This window comes from Carettochelys insculpta, chromosome 1, assembly GCF_033958435.1.
Source record: "Carettochelys insculpta isolate YL-2023 chromosome 1, ASM3395843v1, whole genome shotgun sequence".
Classification (NCBI taxonomy): domain Eukaryota; kingdom Metazoa; phylum Chordata; order Testudines; family Carettochelyidae; genus Carettochelys; species Carettochelys insculpta.
The window spans coordinates 67,353,733-67,365,918 of NC_134137.1; the positions used below are offsets into that span (position 1 = coordinate 67,353,733).

Consider the following 12,186-nt stretch of genomic DNA (forward strand, 5'->3'; position numbering starts at 1 on the left):
GGAGAGCACCAAAATGTTTTTTTAACATCCTGATGGGACACTGATTTAGTGCTAGCTCACTCAGGAGGAAGGCCAGAATTAGCACTATTTCCTAGCCAATCTTTTGAGTTCTTTCACATGACCAGGTCTGATTCTACTTACTTTGTGAGAGCAGGGAAAAAAAAAAAGAAAAGAAAAGAAAATTCTAAGAGTTTACAACAAATGACAGTTCTCTTGAAAGCAATTCAATACACAAGATGTGTTTGTTTTATTTGAAGCCACTGCTAATACAAGGAAAAATTTTTAGTGCAACCTGAAGTTCATAATGTGGTAACTGAATACATTAGCAAATTATTTTTTTTACAGTACAAGACCTTCATATTGTATTCAATTAGTATAGTTACATAAATTCAAAATTACTCAGTCTGCTTTTGGTATACAATTGCGTCACTAAACTGGGCTGTGAATTATCATGAGTGCAGAAGTAACCAAATAAGTAGCAGTTACAGCTAACAATAAAGTTTGTGTTAAATACTATTGAGACATTACAACAGAACGACCCTCTAGAACTACAACTCCAGCTATACAAGAGGAATGTACAAAATAAAGTGACTACAGTGGCTAGGCACTGTACCTGCCTCTTCAAAGCTCAAGCACAGCATAAGCTTGACAATAATGGCTCTTGCTAAAAACAAATTTTTAAACTAAACAAAAACCACACAAATTTCTGAAATCAATATCTTATTCCTTCAATGCAAACACTAGCTATGTGCTGGTGACAATGTTTACTAATTAACTGCTTTCCCACCTTTCAAAGTCGGAGCATCTCTTTATAGACAAGATTCCATATAAAGAGTTACATTAGAAAAATGTAGCACTCAAAATCTGATACATGTTTGAGACACAACATTAATCCTGGAATGGTAAATTTTTTAAGCTCAAACAGCACCAAGGATAGATGTACTTTTTATATCACTTTTAAATAAGTGCTTCAGTTTGAGTTATTTTGTGTTCTCATTTTGAAAGAAAAATACTACATCTTACTAACAGCATTTTACCACACGGGCTTGTTAGAAATGCTTTTAAAAATCCTAATATTACAGCTTTTTTGCATCTTGCTTTACAAATTTGAAGAGAAAATAAATTTGTTTCAATATTTGTCATTTTCATTGCTGTTTTATAGAGGGACACTCCTTAACGTGCTTTAAGAATCTTACAAAATATATCAAAACATTATCCATTTTCGAAATCCAAAGATACCTTTAAAATTTAGTTACTAAACGGTATTCTGGAACAGTGTAGCTATTTCACATATTTCAGTCAGTCTACAATTAAAGACTAAGCAACAGAGGTTTCCCTAATTTTAGCATGCCAATACATACACACAATTTACATAATGGGATAAATTCCGCTTTGTGAACCTGCTCTAAATTCTGGAGATATGTGAGATTTACTCTAGTTTGAGAGATCAGAATGTGTCCCACACTCTCATTCACAGTGAATTTTCATTTCATTACCTTTGAACTCTGAAGGAATGGTTTAAATAAAATAGTGTATGGAATAAATTTTGATTCAATTCAGTTCAGACAACAATTTTCCTCATTAACAGAACAGATTGTATTAATTTGATTTCTTCAGCATAAGGATTCCCAACGAAAGTTACAGTTTTGTTTATTTAATTACATGAAGGCATGAAAGTTATCAGTAAACTTGTCTTCTATGTTTAATATCCAGCTGATAATTCAAGAAAGTCCTGTACCAAAATGATGAAACCTTAACGTAAGTTTAAAGGTGTTTACAAATCTTTAATCTTTACCACATAAAGTAAAAAGTAAGTATTTTCCATTAAAAACTTTCTACACATGTAGATTTGAAAATGGGTCAAGTTCTCCCTTCATATAACAACATTTACATCACTACAGTTAAACTACGGATATGTTTGCCAAAGGCACCAAGAATCACTTTTTAAAGGTTATACTATAGTTTGAACGTAAATGAAATATTTCTTGCTTATCTACTGTTTAAACCTTTATAAATATCAAAGACCCAAGTCATCTGCCTATGTTTTGTAGAAAAGCAACCTTACAAAAAGTGATAACCTGTTAACCAACATTTTAGAAATCCATCATCCTGTGTAAGTTTATTATTCTGTTGATGCTGCATGAATGTTTGGAACATTTTTCTTTTTACAGACAGTTGGGTATTTACATTATATTTGTATGCCTCCTCCCTATTTTAGTATCAGACACTTAGGGGTACTTGGAAACCTTAGCTCAATATTCTGTCATGTACTTAACTGTTGGAACCTCACTAAATGGGATTGCAACGTGGATAAATCAGAGCAGAATTTCACTTAGTGAAATCGTTTTTAGAATTAATTTGGCTCTATTTGTGATCATTCTAGTGATTGCTCTGAGAACATACAACTGAGAACACGCAAACATGACAGGTCACTAAAAGAGCTTGGTTTCAAATGAGGACTAAGAAGAAAGAGAGGATGTTCTCAAAAAAACAAAGAAAAAAAGACAATCAACCACACACATGCACAGGTACCAACATAATCCCCTGAAAAATACCTGAGGAGGGGGGAGGACAACAAAACAAACCTTTTTTCTTCATATATTCAAAGCACTGCAAAAACAACCACCATGAGTTGCTTTATACAGAGGGGGAGAGTTAAGAAAGGATTTAAGTCATTTGGTCAAGGGCATACAGCAAATCAGAAGCAAAAATAGGATTAGAACAGCCTCCTTATGCTATGCTTAAATTGCCCATATAAATCAAAATTCTCTCTAATGGTTTCTTTTTAATTTTGCCACAAGGCACCAATTATTTTTTCAATTAATGAGATGATGTAGTAATAGGAAATTCAATTTAGCTAACTAACTCTGAGCCAATACAAAAAACTATGGAAATTTAAATTGGTGTCAATGGTCTAAGTTATTTTCTCTCTCTCTCTCTCTCTCTCTCTCTCTCTCTCACACACACACACACACAAAATGAAGTCATCTTTCAGTTTGGTTGGAACAATGATCTGTATATTCACGATATCCCAGTGGAGCATTTCTTTAAAATGCAGACTACAGTTAATGTTTTAAAAAGATAATAGCTTTGAGATGAGCACTTGCATACTCTCCAAAGCACACTGGCATTGAAAGAAAAGTGCTGCCTGGCTCACCAGCTCTATGCATGGAACCTTCTCTGCAACCAAAGATGCGAGAGCCGCTGAACTTACGCAATTTTCACTGAAGTCCATGGGAAAGTTGTATGTTCTCAGCTTCCCAGGGTGTGGTCCTAAATTTGGTGACTTAAACAGCTACCACTCTTTAAAGTCAGATAACTGTTTAAATTCCTAGAGCCATCCAAAATAGACAGGGAAGGCATGACTCTTTTGCAGAGAGATAGCATTCTGATATTTGACAAGGAGCACTTTTCCCTCTAAAGGGTGTATAAAGCAAAACAAGGTGATAAATTATTAGCAATAGACATGTAAAGACACAGATAAACCCTTCAAACACAGTACAAATACCGCATTAGTAATCAGCCTCTCAGTTTCATTGCTAAAAGGCTTGATTAAATTGCTCTCTTAAAAACAATTTTAGCAGAAGTATTTAAGAAAAATGACAACTAATCTGTAAAACTTTTCTCTTTCTATATTTTAAGAAAACTCACTATTTTAAAGCGTTTCTTATTCAGGAGATCAGTTTGTGACAGAAAGATCATTTACATATGTAGGCTTAGGAATAAGGAATAGTTTTTCCAGAAAAGACAGCAAAATTCCAAGAGGAAAATCTCCAACACATTTACTGTTTCAACATATGGACGTGTCATACCAACATATTATAATCCTTCAAAGTTTGTAATAAAAATGGTTGCATATAAAACTGAAATAAGTTTCTTCAGCAATTCAAACTTAATACTACTATTCATAGGGTATGCCTCTAATTATAAACAACTATACCAATACAGTGGGAATCCTTTATGCCCTGTTGTAACACCGGTCAGCTACTGTCCATGGAGATCTTTCTTCACACCATTATATAGCCTGAACACAGCAGTATATACAAATATGCATGGACGGACACAATACCCTGATATTATTTATGAAGATATGTACTGGATAAACAGACCACATACAATGTCACAAAATACTTACAAAACAGCTATATTTACTTTCACCCCAAAGTCTCTTCTTAAGATGCTGACAGTTAACAGAACATTCAATCAGTTAAATTTTAACACCCTACATCTATGGCCTTCATGTCTCAGTCTAAAGGACGAATGAAGGAAAGAATATTGAATCTTTGGATTTTCAGACATTTTCCAGAAGCCAGCCAAATAAAGGTTTACTCAGATGTCTATCCCCATCAGAAGTCTTTTCCATCATTTCACAGTACTTTAGTACTGCTTGCAAGAGGTCTCCAACTTTCCAGCCTCTCTCTCTCAGTCTTTTTGAAAGCTAGAAAAAGGACAAAATATTTAATCTAGAGAAATAAATAGCATGAGTAACTGACAGTTATAAAATTCTCCTTGAAACATCATGAGCTATTAGAAGACCAGCTGTGAAGAGTTAAACATTATTCCACAGCTATGCAAACAAAACTTCTCCATGGAAGAAACATTTTTAAAATTGATTTCCATAAAAATTTCTTCCCAAGGAAGTGACATTTTCAAGTGATATGTGGTCTGTGGTTCATGGGGGTTGCAGAAAACAGGAAATTCTGAACACAAGATTAATGCATTTGCCACCACCCCCACTAATGCACATGTAATACTGTAAAAGACAAAAGTAAGGATTAATATAAGGATGTGGATTTTCCTTTCACAACATATAGTGTGGTTTAGTTGGCATATATATACTCTGCCCTCAATGGAAAAAGTCTCCACTTAGGAAATTTCAGCGTCTCCAAAAACAACAGATAGAAAAAAGTTGAAGTTAAACTTCCAATTACAAGCAAAGTCACTACAGTTGGAAACTACTTTTCTCTCAGACATATGAACAAGTAATCCTCATATATTAGGTATATAATAAGCACTGTGAGACAGTGAAAAATTAACATGCTTTGCCATCCTCAAGTTTCACAACCTTTTATTCTGAGATAAAATTTCATCAACAATTGCACTTTGCTTTTGTGGAAATTTTTTTTTCCCCCCACTGAGCTCCTCCATGCTTGTGCTGAGTGACCCAAGGCTGTTGTTCTTGGGTTTAATGTATTAATCTGAGTGAAATTACTTGGGTGCTATCACTACAGATATCAACAGGAGAAGCCAACAGAGCTCTACAGATATTAATTTTTAAACTGGTAGAATAATTCAATATTACAGTTTATTACGTCCTATAGAATCCTATCACAACAAGACAACTCTGATGCATGTATATGCGCAAAAGTTGACTAAATTATCTAGAAAATATCTGGGCATCAGATTTAAAATACTGTAGAATGACCAAACTAAATTGATACTATGCAGCAAATTATACTATATTAGCCAGCAAGGCTGCTCATATGTCATAATCCAAACAAAAATTTGGCAGATAACCTTAAACAGGATTATTTGCTATTGACACAGCAAATACGTGTATATTGCAAATATTTTATCAGTTTTTGTAATTCATATACCAGGAAAATCAAAATAAAATAAAACCAAAATGTCATTGGGCTTTTCCATATCTTACTGTTTCGATTCAGGATTCAAAAGATCAAGCCCATACTTTTTCATCAAACTGGTCTGTTTCCTACTGGCATCAGAACAGTTATCTATTTCAGTTTACTCAAGTAGAAATGGGGAATTTTTAAATGTTTGAATGGAGGCCAGGAAGTCTACATTAACTAAGTCCAGATTTGTTCCTTTGAGTCAGCAGTTTTAATTATTTTTTCTTCTGTAAACGACTGTCATCTTTTAAAAATTATTTATATTGCTCACTATCCCTTTTTTTTTTTCCTTTTTCAATTGTGCACTTTCCAGAACTCTCTTAAGCTTCCCATTACTGCATTTGATGAGTGGCAGAATGTAAGAATAATGGATTCTTTGATGGAGCACCCCTGCCTGCAGCACTCCTGGGCCTCCTGTGCGTGACCCAGCTGGTGCACCACCCACTGTGGCAGGCGCAGTGGGACTGAAGCAGCTCCCTACAAACTTGGTGGGAGGAGGGCTGCTCCAGCCCCAACCTGTTAACCATAACCTGTTTAGGTGATGCTTACCAGTTAACAGTTAACACCCCTACTCTCAATATACGTCAACAGGATGAAAAGACCACCACCTGATAGGGTATCACTTTTACCAATCCACTGCTTGGAAACAAAAGAAGTCCATGTTCTCTTCAAGTATTTAACCTTTTATATCATACTCATTTTGTAGTTATTTTTCCCAAATTTGCTAAAAGGCACTATTTTCCAACCAGCATATTTTTATATGTAATAGAGTATTTAGTAGGAGTGATTTTCACTGCATACTCTGAGTGCTGAGTGCTGTGCCTGTCAACAGTGAAGGGCTCCCCAGCTCAGTCTCCATTACAATATTCTGGATCTCTCCAAAGGCATACGCAAAACCCCTTAAGTTACTTGGGCTACTTTTAACTTTCTATCTTCTTGGTTACATAATAAATGCACATATACAAACACACAGTCAAAAATGGTTTAAACAAGAAAATTTGGGAAATGTATTTTAAGCTTTTTCTTTAAACTGTTTGCTTTGTAATAATCTCTAATGAAAACACACTTAAAATCTAGTTTAATCAAAATTTTTTCTCTGTTGCTCATACACATCTATTCAGAACTGTAATAAGGTTTGTACAACCATCATATTAAGCTATAAAGCAAATAACTGCCATTTAAAATCACTTGTATGGGCAAGGTCTTGCCAATGACAAGGGTCCATTTTTTTGCTAACTGAAAATAAATGCTACAGAAGTAATGGTTGAAAATGCAGCCTAATCCACAGAAGTGAAGCTTTTGTATTTTATCTGCTTTTGATTTTATTTATGAAAAGAGCATGCGAAAGAAGTCATTAAAAGATCTGGTTAACTGCATTTGATAGTTTCTGTATATGGCATATACAGAGTTGTAACAAGTATCAGAGGGGTAGCTGTGTTAGTCTGGATCTGTAACAGCAACGAAGGGTCCTGTGGCACCTTATAGACTAACAGACTCACAGTTGTAACAGACTAACAGTTGTAACAGGCTCTCATTTTCTCTAGGGGTTAAAATGAGCAATTTTTTTCTGAAGACCTCATTTCATTGGCAACTGAAAGAAACACAAGCAACAGTAGAAAGAGATGGTAAATATAACAAATCTAATCACACTTTACAGTTATATGGCAATACTGCAGTACTCACAAGAATGAATTCTTTCGGAGCAGTGTCACGAAAACGAAGCTCAGACACCTCTGTTTCAGAAGCTGCCAGCCACTGCAGGGTCGTTCTCAGCTGCGGGTCTACCATATGTGGTTCTATATCAACATTCGCTATTAGCAGTGCCTTTCCTGCCTCCCTCACACCTAATATTAAAAATAAAATTTGATCAAATCTAAGTCAACCTCAAACTGCTTTGACAGCTGAATGAAGTATTTAATGAGAATGTGTCTAGTGAACATCTCATTTTAAACTCTCATTTTAAGAAACATTTTTGATAAAGTAGCAGACTAGAAAACACAATGGCCTCCTATATACTGGGAGGGTGAAGGGAAAGCATCACTCTTTCACAACTTGTGGTGGAACTAAAGCATACCTGAAGGCAGAAAGAAATTTTATCTTGATTTAAAGAGTCCAAATGCTGCAAAATGTACCACATCCCCTGATAATATGTTTGAATGATTAATTATCCTCACTGTTAAAAATCTCTGTTCTACTTACAGTTTGAAAGCTGCTATTTTCCACTTCCATCCACTGGCTGTGGTTAAACCCTCAACTGCTAGATTAAACAGCACTTAGTATAACATAACGTTTCTCTGTACAAATTACACACTGATCAAATTGCCTCTTAACCTTCTATAGAAAACACTTAGTTGACAGAGATCCTTTAACATTTCATTGTGAGCCACATTTTTTCCAGAACTCAAACCATACTTGCTATTCTTTTTGGAGTGCATATCCAGTTTTTCAACACCTTTTTTCAAAGTATGGGTACCAGAACTAGACACACTATTCCAGTAGTCCACTTACCAATACTAGGCGGAACCGCAACAGCCACCTTCCTACTCCTGCTTAATTGTTTCCTTATTAATACAGCTAAGCATCATGTTAGCCCTTTCTGCAACAGCATCAGGAAGGTAGCTCATATTTACTTGGTTATCTGTGATGAACATAGAATCCTTTTTGGAGTCATTGTATTTTGTATCCTTCCTCTGATATGGCTTGCATGCTTTGTTCCCAGATATATGACTGTTTGTATTAAATGCCTGTATTAAAGTACATAGCTAACATCAGATTAGCTGCTGTTCCATGAAAGCCTATATTCTAGTGCAGCACACAATTTAATCAAAATTCATACCCATGTGAATTTCAGCAAGGAGGAAAGAAATCTTATAACAGAGGGGACTGCGTACTCCCTGAGAAAAAAAAATTAAAACTGTACAGTCAATGAGGAAATCAAGAGCTAAAACATATACACACATTTGGCAGGTAATGGGGAGAAACTAGATACCTAGAAACTTGACATGTCATAGGAGAAAAGTACCATCACAAAATCCCTGATACTCAAGTGGATTGAAAGTGATGTGTTGACATGCCTATAGATAAAATGCTCGCTCGATGACTATACACTTTTCAGTTTCATATGCCAAGTATTTATGGAGGAAACTGAAAACCTTCACCTAGAAATCCTATTGCTGTAAAGGTGCCACACATAAAGTTAGCTTGGAGAACATTTGCAGTGTTATTTTGGTTATGCTGGTCCCAGGATATTAAAAAAGACAAAAGTGGTGAGGTTATATTTTTAGAGGACCAATTTCAGCTGGTGAGAATGACTAGTTTTTGAGCTAACATATAATTCTGATCAGAAGAAGCGCTCTGCACAAGCTTAAAAGCTTATCTCTTCTATTTAACCAGTTTCTGTTGATGAAAGAGATTACCTCACTCATGTTGTATTGCTCAGTTTAGAGAAGACAGAACTAGTAGCTGACATGTTAAACACTGCAATATTCTACAATGTTCTATGTGTTTGCTCAGCATACACAACCCTAACTGTGGGTTTTGGATGATACAATAATGCAAGCAAAAAAAATTACAAGTACAAACAACTCCCTGCATTGAATGATGAAAGAGGACTTGGTAAAATAGAAATAACTGCACTAGAAAAATGTGACACAAAATTTAATTAAAAAAGAGTAATGTATTAAAATCTAGAAAACATTTTGGAATTGTGTAAAAAGTTAAGATTAAGAACTCATCTCCTTATCAGATGCCACTTGGTGGATGCTACAATTTAAGTCTCTTTCAAGCAAGTAGGTAACAAAAGGAAAGCTAACAACTGAATATTGAAAGCACTGCTGTACACCTTCAGACAAAGGAAAAAGTAAGCTAATGCGCACTGGTCCAGCCACGAGGCGGCAGCTAGCTGGGACATTTGGCTGGAGGAGGCCCAGCACACTCCCAGCATGGCTGGTGGGACCTTCTGCAGGCTGCCACACAAAGCAGACAGACAGACAAGTAGATTAAAGGAGCCAGAAGGGGGTTTTCCTCACCAATCCAGGATGGCCCCAGCCCTAAGCCCCCCCACAGGGCATCATTTAGTGTTATCTGAACAGCATTATAACCTGTATTTCCATATACCACAGTGTAAATAGCATTGGAAAATGTTTATAGGTATGTCTAGTCTGCATCTGGAAGGGATCCTCCAGGTCCACCAACTCACATGAGCAGACCCTGTCTATTTGCTGAAAAGAGCCATGTAGACATGGCTTGATGTTGCAACTCAGGCTATCATTCACGATCTCAAGCCTCCCCAAGAGCCAGCCAAAGTAGCAACATCAAAGCAACGTCTCTAAACAGTTATTTTAGCATTATAAGCTCTGCTATTTAAAGTCTGTGGAGCAAGGCTGGGAGGTTCCCTACAAGACGCAGGGAAGACATAACTTAAATGATTCTAGATTAGCAATATCCGTATAAACCTACTTGATTTGTAAACATCTTTATATCACAAGATTGTCACACTGCTTTGTGTGTATTACCAAAGCAAAATAATTATTAAAAATAACCCATGTAAATTACCAAGGTCAGTTACAGCAATCTGTGCTGAAATCATTATTACCTTCTACAGTATCCTTGGGGTCTTCATCTTTATCTTCTGTTCCATCACTGAATTTTAAAAATAAAATAAAATATTCATAGATACTCAGTACATTGAAAATGGATGGCACCAAATCCTAAGAATCAGTGACGAGTATTAAAGAGAAAGGAAAATGACCATGAAAAAGCATCTTTGCTTCTTACACCATTTCATGTTGTAACTGAGTTTCTTAACAAGTTCCCAGGGTGGTTTTTTTTTTTTTTTTTTTAAATCTTACTTTAATATGAAAGAAAATTCTTAGGGATTTTAAAGAGAAAAAAAATTGCTACTTTTGAGTGAACAGGAGAGTTTATTTTAGCTTAATTACAAAATACTCCACTGTGATCTTTTAGTTTATACTATCTGTATTAAAGATCCCCACAATAAAACTATTTAAAAAGTTTTAATAAGCTGAAGCAAAAGGAAAGGCAAAACAGAAATCCTGTAGGAAGCAAGCTGTTGTTTGTATGACAAAGTAAATGAAAGACTTATTGACTAGCAAAGCAGAACATGCACAAAAGATATATTTTAATTTTGCAATTAGACATTCGGATTTTAGCATTGCAGAATTTATCCATTCAGTATGAGTTCTTTAAGGAAACCATATAATGATCAAGTGGAAAAAAGCACACTGATAATGTGTCAGATTAACACATTAATTGTATCCCTCACTTTCAAAAGTGATGATTTCATGCATTAATTATGAGGACCCTAACTGTTGAAGTTTCTGGACTCGACCAACCTGTCTGATGTTGGAAAGGATAAATTCTCCTCATACATATCTCCTTCTAAACCAAGACTGCTCCAGCTACTGCTGTTACCATTACTGCCAGGGGAAGAAGAGAACAGAGCTGAACTAGAAAAGTACAATAGCTCAAACTAGAACCTTTATTTTCCTCAAAGTTGCTTTGTCAAGATATTTGATGCCTGAGCATTGCAACTTCTTAAGTAGGTTTGCTGGAACAGAGTATAAGCATGATCAGGTCTCTGCACTGTAATGAGTGCTATACACAGGTGATAGAATTAATTTGTACTCACACTCATTTTTCAAGTCCTTGCTTACAGTAATTCTGTCCTTGGGCTCAGATCTATACAGCTTTATTCGTACGAATAGTCTCACTGATCTCAACAGGACTACTCACAAGAGTACAGATATTCAAGCACATTCATATAAAATATTAAGAAAGAGCTTGTACAAATATACATAGTGAGAAGGATTCACCATGAAAATCTTTCTATAAATCTCATTCAAAATCCCAGCAGTGATCTACAACAGATCTGATTAGCCCCAAAAGTTTAGAACTGAAAAATGATTACTATGAAGAACATATTTTACTTCAGCAGAACCACTTAAATTCTTTACAAGTGACTTTTTAAAACTGGTCTTATATTTTAGACGTGCTCTAAACAATAAACTTCTTATTTTCCTATAAAGTTTCATTTCACTAGTACTTGGAAAGCCATTCCACAGACAGATTGCATTCATTTTTATATTTCCATGAAGGATTAAGTTAAACTGGGGAAAACACCATTCTAATACAAAGAGATGAATGCTAATTAAACCTGAATGCCTGGAGCCTTCCAATATATTTTTAAATAACACTGCAGACCTCTGATTTAGCCAGTTTGGTGCATTTAACTAAGAACATGCTGTGTTTTAGTATATCCATTCCCTATTCAAACAAAGAAAAATACAAAACAGCGATTTCTAGTCTCCAAAGAAAACAATGAAGTTCTTAAACTGCAGCAAACCAACTAAAATGGCACAGCTTTAAAAAAAAATTACAAACCTTTTCTCAAAAGCACAGAAGTATTGAACATGCAACTACTGCATCAACATAGATAATTACAATGCAACACAAGCTAAATTATTATACAGGCTGTTGTGAAAACATTTCTCAAGCAACAGCATGCTACATGTTATGAACATTTTCATTTTTAGAA

At 35.3% G+C, this 12,186-nt stretch overlaps 1 protein-coding gene across 6 annotated transcripts in view; it reads right to left on the reverse strand.

Moving 5' to 3' along the window:
• Positions 1-224: 224 nt before the first annotated feature.
• AKAP11 (A-kinase anchoring protein 11) overlaps positions 225-12,186 on the reverse strand; it is a 50,046-nt gene continuing 38,084 nt past the window's right edge. For 5 of the 6 annotated variants that reach the window (XM_074988383.1, XM_074988401.1, XM_074988381.1 and 2 more), the window contains 4 exons: positions 10,985-11,068; positions 10,225-10,271; positions 7,314-7,474; positions 225-4,438 (listed from right to left, as the gene is read on the reverse strand). In XM_074988383.1, the coding sequence (XP_074844484.1) occupies positions 4,292-4,438; positions 7,314-7,474; positions 10,225-10,271; positions 10,985-11,068 (439 nt within the window). In that variant the 3' untranslated portion in view covers positions 225-4,291. The remainder of the gene's footprint in view (positions 4,439-7,313; positions 7,475-10,224; positions 10,272-10,984; positions 11,069-12,186) is intronic. The other variant, XM_074988394.1, reaches the window with a different exon arrangement.